The following is a 27,387-nucleotide window of genomic DNA, read 5'->3' on the forward strand; positions in this document are numbered from 1 at the left end:
CCATTGTCGATCGAATCTAAACGGATTGAAAATGATTAGCCGCTCTCTTATCCAGAGCAGCAATTCGCTCGTTACGTAAACGCAAATCGCCGCGGGAACGAATCTCGATTAAGCCAAGGGGACATTCTTTAACGAGGTATTCCGTAACGACGTCTCGAGCAAGAGAAGGATTGTTTTCCAACCACCGGGTACGTAGCGGCACTAATTCGACTTTATTGGCGTGCATGCTCACGCGATATGCGACATGCCTCTCGCCTTGCGAGCACTTGAGTGACACGTGATGCGAGCATGTACGTTTTGCACGTTAAGGGATGGGCGACAGGCACTATCGCGTTTCGCGCGAAAAGCCCGCGAGGCGCGGATTGTTGAGCAAGGTGGAGCTCGAGAACGTGCATTGAGCCGGGTCAGGATTAAACGAGCGAGCGTATGTGAGCAAGTCAAAGCATGGTCATTTTTATCAATATAGTAACCAAGTTAACTTTAATCTCGATTCACTTACTCTTCACCGCTTTTATTTAATTTTTAAAACTAGAAAAAGATGAAGAGTTAGTTAAGCTAAGATTAGAATTAAATTACACTATTAGAAACGAATATAAGTCAAAAGGACATTCTGATATCACAAATAAAAGTCAAAATAATGATTTCTGGCTGCAAAATTTGACTGTTTATCAACGTTACGAATATATATATATATATAAATTTAATATTATTTAATATCATACACATATTAACGTTATACATTTAATACATAATAATATATATAAATAATGTATTCATTAATCTAGCATATTTTCATACATTAAATTTATGTAAATTAGAAATGCATATTGTAGTTATTAAAGATTTTCGTCTACAAAGATAGAGATTAGATTTATTCGAACATTTTTCTGTGCTTGAAAAAATAAAGATATTGGAAACGAGTAATTTAATAGCATTCATTTCGATTACTAATAAGCTGCACGTGATTAATTATCCGATTGAAAGTGTACTATGTTGAAATGCATATACGTGTTTTATACAGAAAACATTCATCAGAATAACTGCATGATTTATTCCATTCAATAATAACCTGATTTACTATTACGAAACGTTGAACAGAAGTGAAAGATGAATTCGATAAGAAACATAAACAAACATGTCATGTTAAAGTAACTACATTACGCTGATTTATTCAGTTTAATAATAAATTGCTTTAGTGCTGCGAAACGTTGAATAAAAACAGAAAATTTGATCAAAAATACAATCAAAAATAAATAAAAATTTAAAAAATTCTTTTCCCAATGGTCGATCCATTTCATTCAAAAATAATTATTACGTTGAAAAAATTTTAACTGCATTCTTTCAAAATTATTCAATCTAATTTTTCAATCAATATAATTTTACCTATAATCATAATTGCCGATTGAGAAAAATTAAATTTACTACTATTCATAAATAAAAAAAAAAATTAAGATCGAGATAAGCAGTAATTGTGAATTGTGGTGTCCTCTGTAGATCTTTTTACACGATTATATAAACAAGTATAGTCGATAAGCTAGATAATTTATTGATGATTTTTATTTTCCATTTATTTCATTATCATTCAGTTCAATGAGAAGTAATTTTTAATATCTATTATATTGTAAATCACAAAATGTAACGCAAAAAAAATAAACATATGTAAAATCAAACGCATTTTTTTTATTTTATGATTTAAATCGTTTTATCAAAAATAAATATAGTGTAATCGCAAAATTTTTCTCGATAGGTATACCTATTATTATTTTATGTACTCAGGTAGGTAGCATAGAGAATTCAAAAATTAATTCTTTTTAAATCCTTGAATTATAAGATGCATTCTTTTTTATCCTATAATCCAAAAACTTTCTTAAAAGTTCTACAAGATTTCATTTCTACTTTGCTTTTAAATCTGAGCTCTTTTTCAAATGAAATTATTACAAAAAAAATTTTAAAACAGTTTAATTAAGCAATAAAAAAATAAGTAAAAAAATCGTATCATGTGCGTATGATAATTTATAAAATGATTTTAAATAAATACAATTTTATTCGTATAGATATAAGTTGTCTTATATTAGATACACAATAAATCTTTTATGTACATACGTATTTTGGAGGATAAATATATATTTGTATTTAATATATTTGTGTTTTAATGATATTAAGCTGTATATAGCAAGAAATTGAGTGCGAAATCATTAATGTCATTTGACAATGACTAATTCACTTCTTAATCACAATTCTTCATTGCAATTATCAATCAATGTCACTGCATTTGCCGGTCATTATCACAAATTTGAGTACGAATCGCATGCTTATAATAAATAATATGTAACAGACTCAATGAAATAATCTCGATCTACGAAGCACGTAAAAAATTTGACATGTATGAATATGTATAAATATGTATAAACATACATAAACATAATTTTGACCTTTTTTTTAAAGAAATGTTATAGAAACACACATAATGTTTTCTCACTTTTATATACACGTGCGTTCTCATTTTCCTCCGGTTAAAAAAAAATTTCCAATTGAGGACCAAATCTGATGATTTTTTTTTAAAGACCACTACGAGATACTAACAATTTCAAAATTTTGGTAATAGTAATTGATCTCGAGCAGAAAAGTCGTCGATTTCCGACGGAACAGTAGTTAAAAGAAGCTTTGGGCCGCTGATTCTGATGCGCAACAACGATATCCGCAATATCGCAATTCGCACAATAAAGTACGAATAATTTTGACCGGTGTCCAGGAAGCTACAAACAGACTGGATCGTCATTATAATGTATTTTGCGATTTTGCAATTCGGCCAACTTTTTGATACAAATTCAAGTGTCCAAAAGAGGCGGCATCAGTATTTGTCTTCCCTGCGCGTTGCATGTTTCTTGCCAAGATGTTCACGTATGTTCGCAAAAAAAGAGCCAAGCTACCACCTTCATGGCATAACATCAAAGATCTGTTTCCGGTAAGTAAAGAATAACAAGAAAAAGAAACATGGTATTATATAAGCCTGTATTTAGGAAGCCTATTAAGCCCATATTTGTTTGCATAAAAATATATTTGTAGTAAAATAAACAATATTCTATATAATTTGTCATATGTAAAAACTTATGGAAGATATGAGCGTCTATTAGATCTCTCTAATTGGATTATATTTTTCTTCTTTATTGAATAGTAAAGAACCTCGAAGCTAGATTTTAGTGTTTATAAATAATATTTCTATTATTTATAAAGAATGATGCTCCAGTTCTTCTGGATAAAAATTATACAAAAATATTATTAGGCAAGACTTAACTTCGATCAAGCATTCACGATATATAATAGAATTCAAAAATTATTCTTATTCTTTTTTAATATACATCTCAAGAGATTTGCCCGTTTAAAAAAATTGAGCTTAGATTTATTCGAATATATTTTTTGCGCTCAAAAAATGCACGTAAGCTTCTCATGATTAATAATCCGATTAAAAACGCGTTATTAAAATATGCATATGAGGGTGATTTATATTGTACATGTTACATTAAAGCAACTACACTAGAAACTAGTTAATTTATTTCATTTAATAATCATGTGGTAATATCGCGAAATATTGAATAAAAATGAAAAAAAATTCAGTAAAAAATATAATTTATAAAAAACCGTGTCACGTTAAAGTGATTATATCACACTAATTTATTCAATTTAATAATCTTTTGGGCTTTCTATACATAATAAGTCATTACATAAGTTTTAAGTCTTAAGCCGTAAGAAATTGACCAAATGACAGTCGAATGTGAAGAAAATAATTGACTATGATTAGTCAGAATAATTGAAAAATTTATAGATCCAGGTTAATAGTTTATTGTAGAAGGCCCGCATTTGGTATCGCAAAAAAAAAAAAAAAATTGAACTTAAATCTCAAAAATTGAATTCAAATTCTCATTTTGTTCAAAATTATATCATCTTACCCTGTTTATTTTTCTTATTATTGTTAAATATATTGTATATTGTATTCAAAAAAAAATTCCGGAAGGTTTAAGGATTATCACCGTGTTCTCATCCATTGCTAATGCCGGTGAAAATCCGCAAATCTTTCGGTATCTTTGAAGATAATGTAAAAGTCTAAAAAGTTTTATTGTGTGTTATATATTATAATATATATTGTATGTCAATATACTAATACTATGTAATAATAGTAATACATTCAAGCATCATATAATCTCTATCACACTTTTTCTTTCAAAAATCTATTTGTCTTTCCCTTTAATTCAATACGGAAAATAGATCACGTGCCCGATTCACGTTCACGTGTCACGATTTTGCACATAAATACAATAAGCTGAGCATATGCCACATGTGAGAGAGCCGATCAAAGGCTTCGATCAACTAGTGTTGCTCGTTAAATCGGATTAAAACAATGTCCAAAGCGTCGCTTTTAAGGTCAGCAGAACTGCGTATCGCGACGTCATTTGTCGTTAGAACGTATACCGCGAATGATGGATTTCACCCACATAAGGGTGCAACAGATACTTTCGTCGATTTTGAGACCACTCGTGTCGGAATCGACGGTTGAAGATAACATCGAGCAGGAAGAGGAGGAGGGAGAAGATGCATAATTTAATGTTTTTGTTTACACAAGAAAAATTGTGTCAAAGTTATAACTTGGTGAAGCGATTATAAATATTTACTGTAATTAATTTTCAAATGTTCAGTATTTAAGTATCTCTCTGCGTGAAAGATATGAGATTATTGAGCCAAATCGAAAGTTTCTAAATAAATAATAAATATGTTGTTCTAAAAAAGTGATCGAGTTTCACGTAAAATAAAGTTCAGAAAAACTATATTGCGTAAATTGGTCGCTTTAATTATATTAAATATAATTAAAATCGAGATCTCCACGAAAAAGAAGAAAAATAGTTATAAATGGAGTACATTAATTACCTCGTAACATCATTGAATGATTCATTATTCCACACATCAAACGTGCTAGATAATTTTGAGCACGCAAAATGCGGAAAGTTGAAATCAGAATTTTATGTAAGTCTCCTCATATAATCCTTTGTTCGATAGTGTCACAGTCGTCACAGATAACAATAAATATAAATCTCGCGCAATATAAAAAGTAATTTCAAAGTTAATTTGCGGTATTATTTCTACAGCATGACGAAAATGAAAATAAAGTACCTGTTGATGCGAAAGGAAATTACTATTACGCTAACTGCGATGCTTCGGTGTGGATGAGGAGCTGCGAGAAAGAAGTAATTGAACCCTTACGATCCAGCAAAGTCACCGGCGCCATCCCGAAATGGCTGAAGGGCACCCTGCTGCGGAATGGTCCGGGCAATCTAAAAGTGGGCAAATACCATTATCAGCATCTCTTCGACAGCTCGGCTTTGTTACACAAGTACGTTTTATACTAAAATAAAAACTAGAGAATTTTATTGACATAAATATATTGCGCAGATTCGGTATCGCGGACGGTGAGGTTACCTATCAGAGGCGATTCGTCCAGACCGAAGTGTACAAAAGGAACATGGCAGCCCAGAGAATAGTTTACAACGAGTTCGGAACTAACGCGACGCCAGATCCCTGTCAGACTATATTCCACAGGTAAACAGGAGTGAAACAATAGATAGAGATAATCTTGAAATGAAGATAATCTTAAGTGAAATATATTTTTCACAATTATTTAAGGAACACAGATCAAGAGAGTCAAAATGACTTTATTTTGACGTTGTAAAAGTCAAAAGATAATTTTTTGTTACAAAATTTGACGTTAGGAATCAAAATAAAGTACTGTTAATTTTTTGTTGACTTTTGTGTATTTCTTGGATAGAAAATTATATATAATATATTTGATATGTGTAGACGAATTATATACGTTGACTTTGCAGTGCTTTGGACGGATCTTTGAAGTCTTGGAAGTCGTTTCTCTGTTTTAAATTATTTTTTTAATGATTTCTCAGAGTGGCTGCGGTGTTCAATCCAAACAAAACACTATCGGACAATTCCATGATTTCGATATATCCATTCGGTGACGAATATTACACGTTCACAGAAGCGCCAGTGATGCACAGAATTGATCCAAAGAATTTAGAGACAATGGGCAGGGTAAACGCTCTCCTTTGTTTTACATTTAAATATTCAATTTAAGTTTGTAATATCTCAGTTTCGAATATTAATTTGTGAAAGTTCATAATAAGTTCTCTAGTTGCAAAAACTATTTTTTTTCGTTCGTGTTTCGCAGGTAAACATGTCGAAATACGTTAACATCGTAAATCACACCTCGCATCCTCACATTATGGCCGATGGTACGATTTATAACGTAGGATTGAGTGTAACACCAATGGGACCTCGATACAGCATCGTATGTTTTTATCCCAATTGTGTAACTGTTGGTAAGATATTTTTTTTATCACTGAAAAAAAATTTTCTAAGTTTTAATAAAGTTTGTTTAAATAATAATGTTTGTTTAACTAATTAAATATTTACTTATAATAAATAAATATTTATTCGATAAAAAAAGATATTTAAATCAAATTAATGTTCTTGTATCAAATAAATATATGTTTACATTTAGTTGATACTATTCAAGCAGATATTTATTAAAATTTATTTATTAAAATTTAGTACATTTTTTTAGTGTTGTTATATTATAAAAAGAAATATTTTTGAAAGAAGAAACTGGAAGGTTTACGGTATTATCGCCGCGTAATTAATTTTACAATCGAAAAAAAATAGATTAATTTTTTCGAGCTTTTAAAAGTTTTAAAATATTAAACTAATATATTTTAGATCATATGAAAATACTTAAAACATAAAAATTCTAACATATTTAATATTTATCCAAAATATTTAATTATATACTTTAATCAATTCAAGTACGATTATCTTATTGTTAGATAATTCCGGAAAAGAAAAAGAACTCTCCATGTTCGATCAAGCGACGATTGTGGCCAGTGTGCCATGCAGGTGGTTGCTAAATCCATCATACATGCACACCTTTGGCATTACGGAGAATTTCTTTATCATAGTGGAACAGCCACTGTCGATTTCGATCGTCCAGATGATGAAGAACCATTTCAAACAAGAACCTATGATGAATTCCTTTAAGTGGCACGAAGACAAAGGCGTATGTAATCCATCGATGAAATGAGATCGTTACAAGTATGTTAAATCATTAGTACGTTAAGGTACCTGATGTTCCTGTTATACTCTCAGACTCTCATCCACGTGATCTCGAGGAAGACGAGTCAAATTGTAAAGACGTTCGTAGCAGAGACGTTTTTCTATCTCCACATCATCAATCAGTTCGAAACTCATGATAAAGAGTACATCGTGCTGGATATATGCTGTTATCGGAACCCAAAGATGTTGCAGTACATGTACTTTGACGCGATGAAAGTATGATATATTCGCGCAGCAAAAATAACTTTCACGTAACTGATAATTCTTAACGGATATTTACGTTAATGTACAGGACATGCATGGGAACGCTAATTTCTCAAAGCTGTTCCGCGCCAGACCGCTACGTTTCGTACTTCCGATGAGAAAATCGAGCTCGAACACGCCATCGGAGCACAATCTTATTACGACTGAAACGGTGCATCAGAGCACGGAGTTCCGAGATGTCAATGGCGAGTCTGTCGATCATAGATCGAATTATGACGTCAATGGCAACGAAGACGGTGTTGAATACGACAGTGAAGCTAAGTTTTGGCGAGACGAACACAGAAGCGTTCTACAGAAAAAACCGGCCGCTCACCGACTTCTCGATGGCAAGATCTTCGTGAAGCCAGAGCTTCTCTGTGATGTCGGTTGCGAGACTCCGCGGATTAACACGGATTTTCATCTCGGCAAGGAGTATCGATACTTCTACGCGATTTCCTGCGACATGGATCTGAACAATCCTGGAACGGTCGGTACATTTCATGAGTTTCCAAAGTATACCGCGCATTCGATAAAGGGTTGCAAGTCTACGCTCTTATTATGTAATTTAGTACGATGAGATGTTGATAGCATTTTACTGCATTAATAAAATTAAATTTTATTCGTCATAGCTCATCAAGATCGACACCTTCCAAAAGACCAAGAAACTATGGCAGCAAAATGGTGTTTACCCAAGTGAACCAATTTTCGTATCAGATCCCAATGGAAAGGTATCAATTGAGCGCCATTTTCTTGAAAAAATAAGAGAGGATTCAAATTACTTCTCTCTTGCTCTTTTAGAACGAAGACGATGGGGTGATTGTGAGCTCGATCGTGTGGGCAGATAAAGAGACACGAGTCGGTTTGTTGATCTTGGATGCTGTGACATTTACAGAAATCGCGAGAGCTACCTTCGACACACCAGGACCAGTACCTAAATGTTTGCACGGTTGGTTCAGTCTGAACAAATAACCGAATGCAAAAGAAAAATTATTTGAATTACTTTGAGACTTTTTATTATTTTTTAATATTAAGTTTTGAGTATTAAATTTATCATATGAGGGAGTCAAAGTTTGCAACGTAAAATTGTTTTTATTGTTTTTAATTGTTTGTGTAAATTATTTTTTTGTAGAGAAATGTTTTTTTCTCTATTTCTATCATTTCTTTTAAAATAAATTAGTATTAATTTATTGCATGATTATATCAACCTATCGGTTATCGAATTTTGCTAACAATGAATTATAAAGATAATGCAAACAATCTTGAAAATAGTTTATTCTAATCATTTTTGCGTCCATTTTTCTTTTTGTAACTGCGCTGATAAATATTATCAGATACACGAATATAATAAATCATTTAATGTCTTTTAACGATGCGCAATGTGTTTACAATCGGTGGACGATGCCGTTGTATAAGGATGCGACAATATGCGACGCTGTTCGCCGATTATAATAAATGTAACAATAAATGTACAATCTTAACAAGATGAGAATCTAATCGAGTGGAATGTAAAACCTTAAATATCGTCAAAATCGTTTTCGCAGCTCATTGAATGGCGAAATATTAAATATTAGAGCCATACTCTTTAGACTGCAACTACTAACAATAATTATAATACAAAGTTGATTGGTAAACAATATCAATTGCACTATTAAAAACTATCGAAACAGTAACTATGATATACATGATCCTTTGCCTCTATTCTAATTGATAGAGGCAAATCTAATCTAATAGTGAATTTTTTTACAAGAAAATACTCTTCATTCTGATACATCCGAAATGCAACTTTCGATTGTTAGAATACATATCTCGGATAAATTCACCAATGAGAATTTTTAATGATAATCAAAAATCGCACTCGATTTTCAAGTTGAATAATTTCTAAACGCGTTTTAAAATAATTTCTAATTTCTGTAGAAATAAACACGAGCTAGTGTTTAGAAAAAATCCAATGGGCATTTTTCTCGGCTGTTTCTAAATTAAGTATCATGAAGAATGAAAGAGAATTGTCTGCATTTTCTTGCTAAGTTCAACCTACAACATGACGATCTTCTCGTATACTTAAAATTGACAATAGTTAACGATTAATAAATAATAACAACCATGGTCAGATACTTATTAGCTGAAGGAGCGTCAGCGTAGAAACCCTAAATGATCTCGTACGTCGATATCATATTATATTAAATCCAATTATGCACGTTTTATCACGCGGGAAAGTGCAGCGTGGCTGCTTTTGGCACTACAAATCACTTTCGCTCCATCGAGAGATCCGTTCAGCCGTTTAAAAAACTTACCTTGTCGCTTGTCGATATAGTAACGATAAACAGCGCGATTCACAGCATATTTCATAAAGATACTCTCAGCTCGATACCAAGATACGAAAATCCGTCTGATTCCGATCCAGACCTCGCGCGTGTTCTTGTATCGTGCAAATGTTATTCTAATAAAATATATAACAAAAAAAACATATGTGTTTCACGAGATTTCCAGATAAAACGATTTAAATCATCCATTAAGAAACGAATCTCGATGTGCGAATACATCTATCTATCTATCCGATAAAAATAATCCGTGTATACGAATGTGATAGCATCTCACATAACATTATGTTAGAACAAAATAAGAAATTCCGAAACAGAACTGAAACGCTTAATACTATTTCGCGTATTCGCGTCTTGTTTTGGGACTTTCATTATTTCGCTCACCTTAAGGCTTAAGTACGAGAGAAGTGTTTGAGAGAATATCATTACGCGTTACTCGCACATAACGACTTCGTCGCGTGAAAGAGGAAACAAGGAAGGAGTAAAGGAAAATGAGATAAAACACGGCTCTCGCATTATTTGGGCCGCGTCATACGACTACGGGCGACGCGGCTATCACAATATAAGCTTTTGCTTTCGATTTTGACATGGCAAAACCCTCAGACTTTGTCCACTTTCTCGCAGTCCACGGAGTTTATAGAGTTTATCGTGTTGATGTTCTTGTTGATCTCCGTGTCCGTCTCGCTTCTCGCCAGACTCGAGAGCGACTCGGCAATGTGTGATTCGGGATGCATCGGCAGGATACCAGCATTCGCATCCTCAATGGCTTTCCTGAGCTGCAATATAAAATGTGTAATTTTATTAATGGAATTAAGGTTTATAATTTTCATTCCCCAATCAAAACGATCATTCGTTGATTTGTAAGTGTCTCAGCTGGAGAATTGTACCGTCGTGAATCATACCTCCTTCAATGCAACTACTCCAACCAGCCTGCCAATAGCCGTTACATAAGCGTGATTCACGCCGACCATACTGAAGAGGCTGTGCACCTTGAGCAAGGACGTTCTTTCGACCAGCTGGAAAGGAGCTGGGTCAATATGACATCTCGAGAAATCCACCTCGAGTGCCATCTCGCTCTCCTCCCATCGTTTCTGATCTTCGGCCGACATGTCTATCACTCTCTCTCGAGGCTGATTAACGTATGCAAATGTGTTATTTAGACACTGTATTTAGAGGAAACAATTATGTTTGCTCACCAATTGTACTTTCTTCGATGTCGCCGGACTTGGGGCCAGCATGGGCGTATGAGACTGCACGTTCATAACATCTTGACTCCCTCTGGTACCCAGCTCCGGATCAGGATCCACGTCCTGCAACGTGGCGGACTTGCGGAAGATTGCCTCAAATGCCAAACGTATCCTGCGATGTATTAATAATTATTCTTCCATGTTCTATTCCATATTATTTACTATTCTACAAAACTATACTTATTAAAATATTCAAGACGCTTAAAAAAAATAAAACAAAAAAGACCGATAATGTATGTTTTTTTTATAAAACGTACAATAAATTACTGTATAAAATATATTTTTTACTATATAAAAAATTGTTGAAGCTAGAGATAATGAAGCGACTCGCCTGCTTTCCGCCCCTGTAACTGTCGTATAAGGTGTCACTGCCGGACTTGCTAACGGGCTGAATCCTTTAAGAGTGAAAGAATTGGTCTTCTTCAAAATTGACTTTTTCGGTTGCGATCCAAACACCGGTGAATGGAACGTATGCTAAGAGATACAAAAAAAATATTACATTATAAGAGTAACAAGGCTCAATAAATTAAAATAAATAAAAAGACAAAGGGCTACGAGTCTAAAACAATCATCATAAATTAACAAATTTGTATTAAATAGTTAAAAAATAAAAACATGTCATGAATTTAAAAACATGAAATTTAATTTGACCGTCACCAAGTAAACAACGTTTCGATCCCTGTTGGATCATTTTCAATGTGACGCAAAAAAAATAACAATGGAAATGTTACATAGATAAAATATATAAAAATTAATTAAAAATTCGCTCTCGGACGCAGTATCAACTATAAATCTTGCTCCAAAATAAAATGAAAATTATACAAAAATTGTAGTTGACAACAATGTGTTCCTCCGGATTGTGTATGTAGAATAAGGACGAACATGTTTCTGTTAGCAAGTACAAAATGTAATAATAAATAACGACAGGAATAAAAATAAAAATAATAAAAAAAATACAAATCGAGTCGTAAATAATAAAAAGAAAGGAACAAAACAAGTCGCAAGTAATAAAATTAAAATTAAAAGAAAGAGGCAAAATTTGATTTATAATTTTATTTTTGATATTATAAGACATGTACATAAGAGTTATTAATGTCGATAGAGAAAGTGTAAAGTGCCGTCATTCATTATATATATATATATATATATATATATATATACTGAATTTAGTATACAGATAAATTAAGAATAAATAGCTTATTATGTGTGTCAAAATGATATGTTATCGATTAGACAATGCGATGAGAATTGAAAATGATCATCTCTCTAGGAAGTTAAGAGATAAAGTGAAGTACACATATAAAGACAGGAAGGTTGAAATGGTAAACCAAAAAGGAAGGAGAACATAAAAAGGAGAAAATAAAATAGAGGGAAGAGAAAGTGGAGAGAGAAGAAATATATGGATAGGAAAAGAAGGAGAAAGAGATTAAATAATGCAGTTAAGAAGGAGGAAGAGATTGAATGATCTGTGAGTAAGTTTCAGGTAAAGATTCGGTATCATTTTGTCTATTAAGACCCTGTTTCTGTCTTTTAATATCATTTCAGACACCAATCTCTTATTATAAGAAGATTCACAGTCTAAAATTTTCACATCGTTCCATTTAAAATTATGATCAAAATTAATTCGATGATCAGTTATGACAGTAGGAGAATCCGTATTCTTCCTAATGTCAGAGATATGTTCGTGTAATCTCGTACTCAAATATTATATTGATCTACATCGAGGAGAATGATGCACAAGGAGAGAAACAACCACGATTGACGTCAAAGTCAACCACACGAACACTTGCGCGAACTCACATGATCGGGACCGCTGCCGTTGTTTGCTGACATCGTTAGATCATTAACACTCTGCCTCTGCATCTTGAGAATGTCCGGTGCCGGGATGACCTCGAATCTCGAAGGTCTTCTCGTCCTCTCCTGCTCCCTCAGCTGCCGTTCTATTTCTTCGCGCGCTCTCTCCTCCGCCTCCTTGTGCCATTTTTGTGCAACCTAGAATATCGACGATGATATATAGAAACGAAAAATAAAATCGCGAATGAACTTCCAAGGTATTGGAAATCTTATTACCTGCAACCTTCTCTCGCGACCGATGTGCTTTTCGATAAGCTTGACTAGTGCTAATCGCTGGATAGATCCAAGTAGAATCATGGAGTCCGGATTATCCACCAAAGGAAATCCACGAAGCTTGCGATTTTCTTTTAATATGTCTTTCAATTTCTGATAACTAATACCATGCCATATGTACTTGACATCGCGGACCATGAAATCCTCCACGTAAACATTGTACATTCCTACAACAATTAATTTTTTTTACCACCATTTCCTCGGTTGCGTAAAATCTGTGACAAATCGTAAAATTACTAACAAAGTTACCTTCTTATTTATTCCGAACGAAACGCTTTACGGAATAACAATATAAGTTCAGTTAATTGAAAAGAAGAGAAGTTATCATAAAACGAAGGAAATACCTACCTGAACTGGATGGAAGTAGATCAGGCAAGTAAGGCAATTTCTTGATAAGAATGATGCTGTCGTATATACTAGGCTGTAATAGCGCGGCGATAGCATTGCTGATCAGTACTGCTATCATTATGGGTACGATGTGTGTGATCTGACCGGTCATCTCAAAAATGATGACACTGACGGATATTGTATGCGTCACCGCGCCGGAAAACGCAGCCGCGCCCACTGTAGCATATCCACCTAAATGAAACAATTTCACGACATAAATCTAATTCTTCCCTCAATTTACTTTCCTCTTTAAATTCAGTTAAAATTGCCTCACGTACCTAAGTATGGACTCACCATGAATTTTTTTAAATGCTGATACGTTTAAGAAACATCAATTATTCGCAATAAGTTATTTTTCAAGTATTTCAATAGAAAATAATTTTTTTATATTTCAGTACAAAATAATAAGAATCATCAATAAATAATTATAAGTATAAGTATTTAATTTAAGATTACCTGGTACAATAGGTGTAATTACTCCGCCATAACGTACACCAGTAGGAAACCAAAGAGCCATGGCTTCACCGACTGTTCTGCCTAGCGCAGCGCCAATCTTGAATACGGGGATAAAAATTCCAGATGGTACCGGCACCGTCGAACTTATAATTGAAAAGATGAACTGAAACCGAAATCCGTTTCTTCCATTTTCATTCTGTTCTTATTATATAATCTATTTAAGAATATCGCGATCGATATTATGCGAAAAAAAGTTATGCGAAAATCTTCTTACAGTGAATAAAACAAAACTAAGAAGTCCACTGAAGACGTCGGTATATGATGTCGACCAATGCTTTACGATATTCATCTCCTCGACGCTGAGATTCTCTTTCGTCCAAGTAAAGTTAGTGAAAAGCCCGAAAACCTGATCGTGCGTGTTCAGATCACCAGCCATGAATTGGCCGAGTCCGACGGGAAATGACACAGATGAGACTATCAGAGACACAATGCCGGGGTACAGAAAACGACTGAAATTAACGAATCATTTCTTGATTACAAACTTAAAATGATCGTAAAAGAAATTCGCGCTCTGGCGATTATTAGAATTTCAATACGCGACTTCGAGTGACTTACTTCTTCTGTAAGAAGCTGTTCATGCTCTTGTTCTTCCGCATGAAAATCACATATTGCCTGTGCAGCCAGACGTAAAACGCGCCCAATAGCCCGCTACCAACGCCGATCAGGGCGAAGACGAGGAGCTCCTGCGGATCGAAAGGGAACTCCATAGTGAAATTGGTGGCGAACATTGCTGTGATGGTCTCTTCGCGCTGGAACCAGATTGCCAGTAGACGAAACATCGTAGCGCCGCAGACTGCGGCGAAGAAACCACGCCAATAGTTTCTGACTGCAAAATACACCGTGGTGACCTCGATGCTGAAGAGGACACCGCCGATTGGGGCTGCAAAGCAGGAAGCGACACCCACCGCGCAGGCCGCGGCCAGCATCTCACAGTTCCTGCTCTCGTTCTCGTAGATGCCCTGGAAGCTCGTGACTAATTTGGAGAGGAGCGTCGCGACGATGCTGGCGATGTGCACAAATGGACCTTCCTTACCGAGTGGCAACCCTGAGCCTAAAGTCGCCGTCAAGCCGATCACCTTTGACATATCACGATCTTTATTATCCCTGTCTCCCTTTTGCAGGATTGTGGCGTTCTTTTCGAATTTTAAGAATTTTGTAGTTCAACTTTGACTCGTGTACGCGCGCTTATTCTTAATTAATTTTCTTAAGCTTTAAAACAGGTTTAGATTAAATTGTTTTATAAATAACTAACCTTGGCAACCAAAGTACGAAAAGTCAAGTATTCTTTCAACGCCACACCACGTAGGATAGTCTTCATTTCTGGAATGCCCGAGCCTATACTTTGAGGTGCAACGATATGCACGAAGCCGGCGCTAAAGAGAATAAGGCACACTGGCATGGACACCCAGGCCAGGTACTTGAAAGCCGGATGCGTTGTAAGATCCTGATAGAGCCATATCCTGGCTGATGAAACGAGATTATCGTTAATGTACTATATATATCAATGTCAATATTAAAGACTTTGCGTTAACTTCTAATATTTTTGCGAAACTCGAGCCCTTTTAACTAAACCTATCTGTATTACCGTTTGCAATTATTAGAATTAGAAAATATATACAGTTTGATAATATTGTTCAATTTCAACAAATTCTGTAAATATTCTCGCATAACAAATGTAATAATTATTTAAAATGTTTTATTTGGGGATGAAATTTATATTTCCGAAAGCAAAATAGACTGACCGTTATTACACATGGAAATTCCACGATCCATGGCATAACTGATGAGAGCCATAATAATACCGAGAAGAGCAAGGAAGATCCAGTCCTCGCCTAGCCGGGCGCCGGTATGTTTCCAGGTGAAGGCCAGTAGAGCCAGTAACTTCCGACATAGAGGACCTCGCCTCGACTTCCGTAGATCTTCAGCCCTCGTTTTATCATATTTTCGTCTCGCTTTTTCTTGATACTTGAGCTTGCGTGCCTCTTCCTTCGCGTACTCACCCAGATCCTTCGTGTAGCGACCATACATCTGGAGGTAGCCGATTTCGCATCATTTTGAATGTTCGGTTGTTAATTAATCGATTCATGCGCAGACGAGAGATTCTTGCTCATTTGAATTCTGAGCCCACTTTGGACGGTCCATAATTCGAATTAAATGTGAGATTCAATATAATATAGCAAAATATAATTTTTATCTTATTATGATTTTTATATCGCATTTTCTATAAATTTACACCAAAATGTAATCCAAATTTTTCCACATTCTTAATTTTCTTATAGCATTTGCAAAATATTACTTAAAGAAAATTAATTATTTATAAATAATTTATAAATAGATAGATATTTTTTAGACACAACAGCTATGCTCGCGCGCGTGTATCATGTTTTATAATAATGTTTAAATCAATCAAAAATTTCATGCAAACATGATGCAGAAAAATTATGTATTGTTAATAAGTATAGTAATGCATATGTATTATTAACAATAGTTGCATATAGTAATTATTAACTAAATATTAAAATAACTTCACTAATTTAGCGTATCGCATAATTCATCATAAGATAAAATATTTCATTGGATTTCAAAAGTACTAAGTATGCCTATATTTATCGATCAAATTGGACACGTGCTATTCTAGACTAGATGGCTACACCTTTTCGAAAAAATAAAAAAAAAAACACAATCAGTATCGTTTACATAATTTAATATCATTCATTCTTTCCTCTCAAATGTTTCGAATATTGTGAGATCTTCTTATCAATCCTTCGAATGTAACTTGTATTTTATGTACACTAAAAGAAGGTATTTATGTACACTAAGGAATGTTATATTAACAGCATTATTTTAATTGAAAATAATCTTATTGATTCAATAACGATAACAAAACAAATAAAATTTTAACAAAACAAAAGAATGTTTGTTACATTAATAATGTTACGGCATTAACAAAATTATTTTCGATTAAAATAATGTTGTTGATAAAACATCATTTTTTCAGTGTACTTATTATGTGAAGAAAATACTTGATTTCAATAAACTTGCTTCTGACAATAATCGAAGTTGTTGCCAATTAGATCCGCAATTAAAAGTTGTCAATTGGTTTAAGTACTTTCTTACGACACTAATCGATAGAGAAATATTAAAGAAAAGCGATCGAATTTTCCTCTTTTTTAATGATGATTTAACACTAACAACTGTCTTAAAACTGATATGAAAATCATCTCTGATATCATACGGTATAAATACGGTATACTATCAAAATGAGCGATTATCTAATTTACAAAACGAGCGGTGTCTGTGATTCTTAACAGATTAATAAAATGATAAAAAATTTTCTGACATATTGCAGTAGCGAGGATTCTCTAAACGTCTCATCGATGATTCCTATCGTTAACTAGCAACAACCAATGACAGGACAACTTGAAAGAAAGTGCGGCTCTCTTGATTGTCGCTAGTTAACGATAGCGATAATTATTGATAAGACATTAGAGAATCCCACTACTGATCGCAACAATGCGATCGATGGTCTATGAAACGATTAACAACCGATTAGTTCAAACTATTTTTTCCAAATGTCATTGGATCTGTTAATTTAATATACAAAAAAAAAGAAAGTTAATGTTTATACACGCTAAAATTATTGTTGCATAAATGTCGCTTCATCAAGCATATGTCATGATTGTCCACGCTGATATTGTTTTCTTTACAAAAATAACGATACATAACAAACTCACACTAGAAACGAATCACACAAGAAACAATTATACGAAATTGTTCGTAATGGCCATAATACCGGGAAAACTCTCGCGACAAAAGAGTCTCAATAGAAAACCTGTCTTGCAGAAAAACGAGGTGAAGTTAAAATATGAGGGTGTACTTACAAGATAGCTGTCATTACAAACAAAGTATGCCCTGTTCAAAACCAAAGTCGGCAAAGAGAGCTGGGCAAGGATTTTCACGGATTGCATCGAAGATTCATCACTCGGATAACTCAACTCGTGGTAATTCGAATTTAAGTCCGAGGATGTATCTCTCCTCGACTTCTCCTCCATTTCCGTAAATTACCGCAAATTTTTTTAATCTATAATCTAAAGTTCCGCTACAATACAGTCACGCACAAACGATCCTGATTTTTTCCTTGGAAAACTCACATCTGTCCGTCATTTATAATAAAAGATGTATTTTATTTGGTTCAAAAATTATCACTTCATTGCAGGGTTGGTAAAAATCATGTAAATTGTTTAAAACGCTATTAATTAATGTTTTTAACGTGTTTAAACATATTTTTTTTATAATACTGTTTAAAGCATGTTTAAAGCATATAGCATTAAAAACACTAAGTTTTATTCTTAAAAAAAAACATCTCTTATCAACCTTGCCTTATTGTAATTGAGTCCTAGTCAGAGAGAGAGAGTTATTGAGTCATTAAAATTTTTGAAACTCGAAATCCCAAAATCCAATAGTTTTGATTAATGTTTATAATTTTTATTCTTCGTTTCTTGCGCATTCTTACGCAATAGTTATTTTTAGGATAATAAGTATAATAAGTAAAATAAGGATTTAATCTTAAAAAAGGATTAATAAATAAAATAAGAATAATTCTACATCACTCACTTTCTTTGTTATTTAATAAATTCCCAATATCAATATATTTTTAAATCGTCACGTAAATTTGTATAAATTGTTTAATATGCACAGAAATCTGCTTTGTTTCTTCCACACTAACAAATTCATAAATTCTCATCATCATCTGATTTACTTTCTTCAAATGTCACCCAAGAAAACGTTTCGTTGATTAATATTAATCCACTAATAACAAATTTTTTAATCTTTATATTTTAATTTTGCTTATATATATCCAGCATAATAAAGTTTGCACATTTCTGTCACATTTCTATTTCCTGTCCGAATTTAACGACTTGCAATAAAATTGCGGCAACGTCTGCGCGAATTTTCACGACCATTTTAAAGAATTCCTTTTTTATTTTTAACAAAATAATTCCATGCATCTGTGCGTGCGTGCACACAAATGCAAACTAAACAGCGACGTCTCGTGGATGTCTGCTTCAAAGCTCAGCAGAATATTTGTTGAAATTTGGCAACAGTCAAAATCCTTATTTTTAGCATCGCCCAGCCAATGTCAACAGGGCGAAATCCTATTGTTTATTGTCGAATAAGCTGCAACGTATCACCTAATGTTGTAAATTCATCTGACGTCCTGGTTTTCGCACCATATCTTTTATCGCAAACTGTTTGTCAATCAAAAATTAAAATCAATAATGCTCACAGAAAGCTGACACAGGTTGTAAGTTTGTAACATCGTAACTACTACAATTGAACGCGTTTTATAATCTTTAAGTGAATTAACATCTTAAAGTCAAATAACGCGATTTACTTGAATATTCCTCAATTTTGATATAGTAGTTTCAATTGATATAGTAGCTTCTATGACAATTTTTAAATTGTCAGAGGAAATATAATCGGAAATAAAGACTTTTTAAATTAGATATTGAAGACAAAAATTTCAGAGTTAATGAGATCGAGTAGATGTGTTTTCTAAAACAAAAGTTGCCAGTTCTACTTGTGATAAAAAATTGAAAGTTGTATCTCTAAATGTTTGTCTAAATAGCGGACGTTAAAATAAAAACATTACAAATATGTAAACAAATTAATTTGTTTACAAGTGCATCAATAATTGAGATTCAAAAATGAATTCAGCATCAAAAATTAATTCACTTATAGATTATAAAATGCGTTTAATTATAGTAGTTACGGTATTAATTTTAATTATAAAATGAAATTAGAAATTTCATCTAGATAATATCGAGACCTACTAAGTATTAACTTAAAAAGTAAGATCGAAACTAAATAAATTTATCATTATTAAGCATATATTAAAATTATTTTAATAAACTTACTTACAACCTGTGTCGGCTCTTTCTATATGGGCGCTATTAATTTTTAATTTTAATTTTTTTATTTAATTAAAGCTCATTGGAACTTTAATATTGTTTTCATTATCTATATAATATCACTTCTTTAAAAAAAAAATCTCATATTTGGATTACGTACGTACGAAGTATATAAGATTTATTTATTATACAATGTGTTCTATGATTTCGCTCAAAAATATACTTGGCACGAGACGCTATCATGCCTGTTATTTATTCGCCACCATTAATATACGTTTTTACTCTTTGGATAAATTTAATATTCTCAAAATCTTATATATATATTCACTCATATATTCAACACGGTCTCAGTTTATTTATCCATCTGCTTCAAATTTATATAATATATGTTATACTTTCATCAACCCTCAATAATCAGTCACGCACGTTATCGTACGAATTGTCTTGAGTAGATAAAAAAGAAAATAATAACGAGTAAAAATATCGATAAATATCGATGAGTGACATTTCTTTATCAAGATAATTTTACGATAATTTCATCTCTTTTTACGCGGAGAAATATATACATGATGTTATCTTAACAATTATCTTACAAAATGAGATCGAGCGACAGAGATAATCGAATCTCAATATTGATCGGAGTGTTAATGATCTCAATCATAACTATGATATACGATATTACAATTTTGATAACATCTCTAGAATATATTGACGATATAAATATCCGTACAGATGTATCGCGTAATTCCGTCGAATAATATTGCAACTATACTGTGCGATCGTACAATGATTCGTAAAATGCAAAATATCTCAGGATATCGATTTGATTTAATTACAGACCTAGAAATCGATCTGACAATCGTATGCATTGTAATTCTCGCGCGAAGAGAATCGTGCTGAATCATGTATAAATCGAAGAGATAATACTATTGAAATATTTATAGATAGAAGTCGCGTATTTTAATCACACGGAACAATCGATTTAAATATGAAGATATCGCGTAAAACAGAGATTAAATGAGATCTGACAAGTTTGATTCCTTGGATTAAAATACAGGTGATATCTAATACCGCTACGCACGATCGTGACGTCAATGGTGACCACGTTCCACTGGGCAATCGGCCTCTAATCCAATTTTAGTAATTAGGCCTAACCAATTGGCGATACGAATAACACGTACGTTCGAAAATAAATAGGGTAATTTGCTTAAATCATACCTTATAGATATAATTTCGATTTAAAGTTTATATAAGCTCTTTACGCTATAAAATGTAAACAATAATTAACATTATATGTCAACTATAGTTATATTTTATACCACGAGATCGCTATAAACATTTTTAAATCGAAATAATTTAGGAACAGATGCGATTAAGCAAGTTTATCTTATTACAGAGTAAACAGAAATTACTCAAATTAGTCAAATTGTTAATTTGTCCTAAACATTACAGCTGTTCTAATTATTTTACCGTGTAATTGGCATTAATATTTATTACTAAAACGATTTTTGCAAATTATTAACAGTACCCGAAGGTATTAATACCAGCCATAAAAGAGAGTTAAGCCAGGCAATGCAGAGATGCACCCGGAAATTGCACGATTACGAGAGTGCAGCTTCAACCACTGCTATGCTTATATATATTACGTATATATATATATATATATATATATATATATGCATATAAACATAGAATATGTACATGTATGTATGTGTCATGATAACATGAGGATCTCTTCATGCTAGTCACGCGTGCTCGATAAGCATAACGAGTCCTTAAGAGCTCATTCGTGCATAAAAGCGTTGCTTAGAAAGGCGTCTCTGCAAAGATCGCGCGATACTCCTTTGAATTATAAAGCCCCTACGGGAATTGATACGCGGGTGCACGAGATTATACGCGCTATTAGAATTTTCTCAAATCCACCTTGGACACTTTGCATAAATGATATAAATCAGAGTCTCCTGCTTCCAGGCAATTTAGATACCTGATGTAAATTAAAGCATTTATAAGAGATATCAGCAGATTGAACTAGTTTATCAATAGACTAACTAATTTATAATATAACGATCATTATAACTATTTAGGCGATATTAAATTTGTTATACATATTTAATAACGAAATATGGTAACGTCGATTCTCTGATCTTTGCCACAATTCAATCACGCTCGCAGACGTTCTTGCATTATAAGTACTTACAAACGTCTGAGACTCCGCATTTACACCGCCGCGAATTATGAAACAGTCGCGAGAATTGTTCGCGATTCGCTGGCAGCTGATCAACTGGTTAATTGCGATGACTAATGTGAATTGTTACCGCGCGTTGTTAAACCATGCGAGTCGGGAAACATATTGTTTTCGCGAAATAACAGTCAATCCGAGCATCGCAATTTTCAATTTGTAACGAGATATGAAAAAGGGACACCTGTCGCTCGTATAATACTTGACAGATTACAGCGGTTACTTAATATCGCATCGTATTATGTGGAATTGCCAATAAATCGTGAACATCCCGTTTACTTCAAACCTGCCCGAAGTAAATCGTAAATTTCGCAACACGAGAAGACACACCGTAGTACCTAAGCAGGATTACATGAGAAACATTTATTATAGGCTTCTGTCGCTGTATATTATATAATGCATTTTTGTAAGTATTAGGTGTTGGAATTAATTCGTAGCGTTTTTTTAATGAAAGAATGTTATTTATTTCACATGAGCATTAAAAAATACATTAATGAAAGTACTTCCCATCACTTCCCATCTCTTGTAAAACGCTACGAATTAATTCCAACACCTAATATATTTTATAATATTCATACAAATAAGCGTAAATACAATTGTAAGAATTACATCGTGCGAGATATCGCAACAAAAACATGTGTGGATTTATGCTTTTTAAATTATGCAAATATAATCGATTAAATTGAAAATCCTTTTTATATTCTGATAAGGAACATATATTAAGAAAAATGTCTGATTGAAAATAAATGAAGATTTTAATCATATCAATTAAAATTATAATAGATTCAACCAGAAAATTCTAATTTGTCCCTTTTCAATCAGGATTCTAAGCAGATTTTCTTCCCAATACAAAAGAGAAATGCAAATTGAGATTTTTCCTCTACATAATTTTGTGCAAATATTAAAATCTACGCCGGTCAGCGCTTTAAAATTTGCTTAAAGACGTGCAGCACTAGATATTACAAGACAAGGCCGATATTTTTCGGATGATATGTGACGATTCATCGTGTACATACATTCCGGTCAAGGATTAAGGATCAACCATTTTTTTGTAATGCACTCACATAATGAGAATCAAGCGTGTCTTGGCGCCAATAAGATAACACGATATAATAAAATAATATATATGTTAAATGTCGAACTTGACATCTTAAAATTACGTCGTTAACTGTCAGAAATGCTTTGCATAAAAAAAAATATGCACGTTCCTTCAATGCAGTCGTATCCAATAACCATCTCGCGAAATCATTTATTTGAAATGTAGTCTCGCCTACTTGGCAATTGTCCAAAGGTCGCACTATTAGGTTCAGTATTGCAGAATGCAGTTTACGAACCATAGAAAATCTCAGACAAATCGTCGCGTCGTTGAGTCAAAGCTAGTTGAGTCAATAATTTAATTATTAGGTAATATTAATTCCAGATAAGAAACGTAGAACTTAAAGTATATCATAAAAAAGTATATATGATAAGCGAATAATCTGCTAAATTTAATGATTATCATATATATATATAATTTGAATATAACATCAAAGATTACAAAAACTTGATAAAAAAAGATATATTGTTGACCATCAACACCATCTAGTGACAAAAAACCGCGGATACTTTTTAGATGACCCAATATATTACAATAAATATTCAACTTTAACGCGTAACGGATGTTGACAAATAGTCTTGCTTGATTTGCAATAATATTTGCGGTTTAATTATAAGCTGTAGTCATTAACGTTATTAGCAAATTTTACTGCAGTAACTCATAATCATGTAATACACGATTGTAAATGCCTTCAATTATAGTCTTTGGCTATAAATTTAAAAATTGTCACTGAAATAAAGTATACTTCAAAACATTGGAAAAACTAGCGATAAAGCGTTTTAGTGCGGCTATTTCCAAATTGCATGCTTATATAAGCAGCATACGCTAATATTTGCGATGATTTTAAGGAACAGAAGAAGACTGTGAAAGGTCAACCCATTTCCAAAAGAGAATTGCTTACAATCGTATTAATATAGTCGAAAGGATCGAACTCTTGCTGCTCTTCATCAGCATATGCTGGAGGACATGGATAGAAAGCTTGCGACGGTCTAAAAAAAGATTCCAGGTTCAAATTTTGCTACTTAATATCATTAATTCCATTCTTTCATTTTTAAACAATTTCAATACAATATTAGAAAATTTGAATTGTTCATTTGCTTCTAAATTCGCATCCAATTATTTGATCTTATCCTTTTCTTTGAAAATATTTTAAATTTTACATCCAAACATCGAATTTCTTTTCCTCGAAATTTTGGTGCTTCTGTGCTTTTTGCTAAAATCAGGGAGGAACATTCCACGTGAATGTACCTGTGTGGTCGATTCCGCCGATTTTCCTTTAACTTCGCCATTAGTCTCGTGAACTCCTCCCATTCTTTATCCACTTCCTCCTCGCTACCTTCCGGATGGTGATGTAGAGTCTCCTCCAGAAGTTCCTTCTTCACGGTTTGACTCGCCATTTTTGCGCTGTCCGCTCGATCGCCTCGATTTCACAGATTATGCACCCGCGCGCGTGCAGTCGTTCGATATTTCCTCGCGATGCATTAATATCTTACGACATCCTCCTCCTGCATGCTAAATATATAGTTCCATATTCCCCAGAGAGAACGAAAGAATCGATTGACAGCCGATTGTCTCGCTTCGCCGTGCCCAAGAGCGTTTTTGCGACGAACCAATTTTCTCGTGATACATTGAACTCGTAGAGTTTCGCCGTTTCTTTCTTTTTCGTGGAATAGTCGCAGTAAAACTAAAACCGATCAGGAGCCTTTCCGTGAACGGTGGAGTAACGAGGAAAGGGACTGGCACCGTAACACTGACACCGGATATACGCTGGAAGAAACGCGACAAATCGGCAGGGAGGAACGTAGAAAGTTCAAGAATCGCAAGCGAGAACTCGTCGCACACGAAGTCAGTGAGTCACACTGACAGCGAGACGAGAGAGCCAACCGTGTAATTCTCAGATAGAAGGCCCTATAGCCTGGTCCAATTTACGGACTCATTAGATCGCACTGACAGCCGTCGACGTTGCACATGTATATACACGCGCGATTTTCCCCCTACAGCCGGTTAAATTGCCCATTGTATCACCTCGCGTACGTCATAGTGCTGGAAAAAATCGCTATCTTCTTGTCAAATTCAATATTTTAATTCAATTCGAGTATATTAATTCAATTCAGAAATACAGTCACTATTTACCTACGAGAGCAAACTGCGTTTACATGTTCTATATTTATTTTTTGCGTTAATCAAGTCGACCATTTTATAATTTATTATTAAAAGATGCCAATAATTATCAATCAATGTCCTGATCCAACAACAGTTCGATTCACATTATAAAGAGGAAGAGAGGATTAAAAGTTAATTTGCGTGCAATAAGACACGAGTGAGAATGAGAAAATTTTATGCTCAATTCTCTATAGGTAACAGAAATTTATAAAAAAATTATTGCGTTATGCATTGATTGTAAATGTAACTGATTCTATCAAAGTATTACCACGAGAGGAATCTTATTGACGGCATTTCTAGTAGCGACTGTACGAAAGCCGTACACGACAATTGGCTACTTCCCTCGACGAGGGCTCGTAGGAAGCTGCCTTCAAAGTCATGAGTTATCATTGACCAAAATTACCACGTAATTTGATGAATGGTCGTCTTAACCAGTGCCAGCCGTCAGCTCCGATCGATGACATCTCCGATATATATGTTATTTTTAAATAATAGATGTTTAATTCTATGGATTACTTACAATGCCCATTCGTATTCACAGTATATGACGAAATAAACACAACTCGTGATCGATCCATAAGGAACGAATAAAGTTTAATAATTTTGCAGCGGATATTAAATTGATCTTGTACCGTCCAAAGTAACATAGTACAGTCACACGATATTAAAGACGAGATATCGTTACGTACCTCCTCGCACAGTGGCCGAATGTAGAGTGATTCTCGAAAGCGAGGTACAGAATAATTAAACAAGATCCGGCCGTAAGAAAGGAGCTAATTGTTGACCGATCGGGCTGTAAAAGTCGTTTGTTTGTCGTCTTATTTCTACATTGGACACCGAGATGTGCAAAAAGATAATACTGTGCGCGTAGTACGCTCAAAAGTTCCGCCGAGTGCGCAAATTTGCGCTGCACGATAATGTAACTTCCGATACGCCTCTTTCGTCGCGACTAAGATTCACAAAAATGTTTTATCACGCTTATTAATCATATTCTTAATCATGTCAAGGAATTTGCAAATTGCCATGCGAGAGAAATAATAGCGGAAGAAAAGAAGCGGCGAATTGATCAATATCGATAAACGTTACCTGCATTTCCAGAAATATCCAATCCATTTAAATAATATAGACAGACGGCAAGTATCGCTTATATTTTCGAAAGCACGAAGCACAAAGACTAAACTCATAAAAGTAAAAAATGGGCCATATATACGATATATTTCTTTGGCGACGTCTGATTAGTTGATCTAACAATTAGACATTTTTGTACGTCATAAGGAAGACGTCAGAAAATGTCAGAAGATGTCGACCTTCTTCAATTACGAAAATATTATTTCGCCGAGTTTTGCATATCCATGATTATTAATTATTATAATTCATTTGTGCAGCGCGAGAAATTCGCGGAACTGCATCCAATAGAATATTGTGAGACGATTCGCGAAAAAATCATGTAAATTGCGCATATTTTTATCGATCGCGATCGCTGATAACAAATATTAACGACAATTGTGATAATTAATGAAGATGAAGAAATGCGATGAAGAATTCTGAAAAGTGCGTTGATTCATTGTCAGTATAAACCCGAGATAAATTTTTTCCGAGAACGAACTGATCTTTCCTGAATAGTCTCCGAGTGATCAACAAGCGTTTTGCATTCTCGCACACAAATATCATTGTACAAGAATTAATACGTTTTTTTTATTACGTTTTTATACTTTTCTTTCTCTGTAATTCGAACATATTTCCGATATTTTTCATCTAATATTCTCACGTGCTTGTTTTCGCACGTGACGAAAGTTCATCAATCATCACAATATTATGCATCGTCATTAAATACTCGTACTTTGATTTATTAAACCTGCTATGTTAAACTCGCGATTGCAGTTATAACAGACGCGGATATGAATACGAATCGAATGTTATTCGTTAAATCACAATGTCTTCCCGTTTCGCCATTTTTTTCACGTGATCTCAC

At 33.7% G+C, this 27,387-nt stretch overlaps 2 protein-coding genes across 9 annotated transcripts in view; one reads left to right on the plus strand and one right to left on the minus strand.

The window, feature by feature from the left end:
• The first annotated feature begins 272 nt into the window (after positions 1-272).
• Positions 273-8,891, plus strand: ninaB (neither inactivation nor afterpotential B). Of its 3 annotated transcripts, XM_087410434.1 has the most exons (11): positions 273-424; positions 2,606-2,965; positions 5,139-5,383; positions 5,443-5,589; positions 5,946-6,090; positions 6,227-6,377; positions 6,882-7,111; positions 7,201-7,383; positions 7,460-7,897; positions 8,040-8,138; positions 8,209-8,891. In XM_087410434.1, exons 2-11 carry the CDS (start codon positions 2,879-2,881, stop codon positions 8,377-8,379), a joined length of 1,896 nt encoding a protein of 631 aa, XP_087266560.1. In that variant the 5' UTR covers positions 273-424; positions 2,606-2,878; the 3' UTR covers positions 8,380-8,891. The 3 variants fall into 3 exon arrangements, with proteins under 3 accessions (XP_087266560.1, XP_087266559.1, XP_011065732.2); XM_087410433.1 differs by lacking the exon at positions 273-424 and having other exon boundaries at positions 2,113-2,965; XM_011067430.2 differs by lacking the exons at positions 273-424; positions 2,606-2,965 and adding an exon at positions 4,169-5,016.
• ClC-a (chloride channel protein 2) overlaps positions 8,666-27,387 on the minus strand; it is a 37,751-nt gene continuing 19,029 nt past the window's right edge. For 2 of the 6 annotated variants that reach the window (XM_087410430.1, XM_011067437.2), the window contains 12 exons: positions 15,748-16,033; positions 15,258-15,469; positions 14,561-15,081; positions 14,220-14,454; positions 13,946-14,108; positions 13,451-13,681; positions 13,046-13,269; positions 12,776-12,967; positions 11,307-11,449; positions 10,925-11,087; positions 10,631-10,858; positions 8,666-10,504 (listed from right to left, as the gene is read on the minus strand). In XM_087410430.1, the coding sequence (XP_087266556.1) occupies positions 10,328-10,504; positions 10,631-10,858; positions 10,925-11,087; positions 11,307-11,449; positions 12,776-12,967; positions 13,046-13,269; positions 13,451-13,681; positions 13,946-14,108; positions 14,220-14,454; positions 14,561-15,081; positions 15,258-15,469; positions 15,748-16,033 (2,775 nt within the window). In that variant the 3' untranslated portion in view covers positions 8,666-10,327. Of the gene's footprint in view, positions 10,505-10,630; positions 10,859-10,924; positions 11,088-11,306; positions 11,450-12,775; positions 12,968-13,045; positions 13,270-13,450; positions 13,682-13,945; positions 14,109-14,219; positions 14,455-14,560; positions 15,082-15,257; positions 15,470-15,747; positions 16,034-17,886; positions 18,528-24,153; positions 24,242-24,500; positions 26,197-27,387 lie in introns of those variants that run through there. The other 4 variants (XM_011067435.2, XM_011067436.2, XM_011067438.2 and 1 more) reach the window with 4 other exon arrangements.

This window comes from Acromyrmex echinatior, chromosome 10 (assembly GCF_024713525.1).
Source record: "Acromyrmex echinatior isolate Ae372 chromosome 10, ASM2471352v2, whole genome shotgun sequence".
Lineage (NCBI taxonomy): Eukaryota > Metazoa > Arthropoda > Insecta > Hymenoptera > Formicidae > Acromyrmex > Acromyrmex echinatior.

What these genes read in the sequence shown, in the direction of transcription:
- ninaB (XM_011067430.2), top strand. Translation starts at nt 4,903, where the DNA reads ATGGAGTACATTAATTACCTCGTAACATCATTGAATGATTCATTATTC. An exon ending in AGCTCGGCTTTGTTACACAA is followed by an intron (nt 5,384 to 5,442) that starts GTACGTTTTATA and finishes TATATTGCGCAG; the next exon opens with ATTCGGTATCGCGGACGGTG. An exon ending in TATCAGATCCCAATGGAAAG is followed by an intron (nt 8,139 to 8,208) that starts GTATCAATTGAG and finishes TTGCTCTTTTAG; the next exon opens with AACGAAGACGATGGGGTGAT.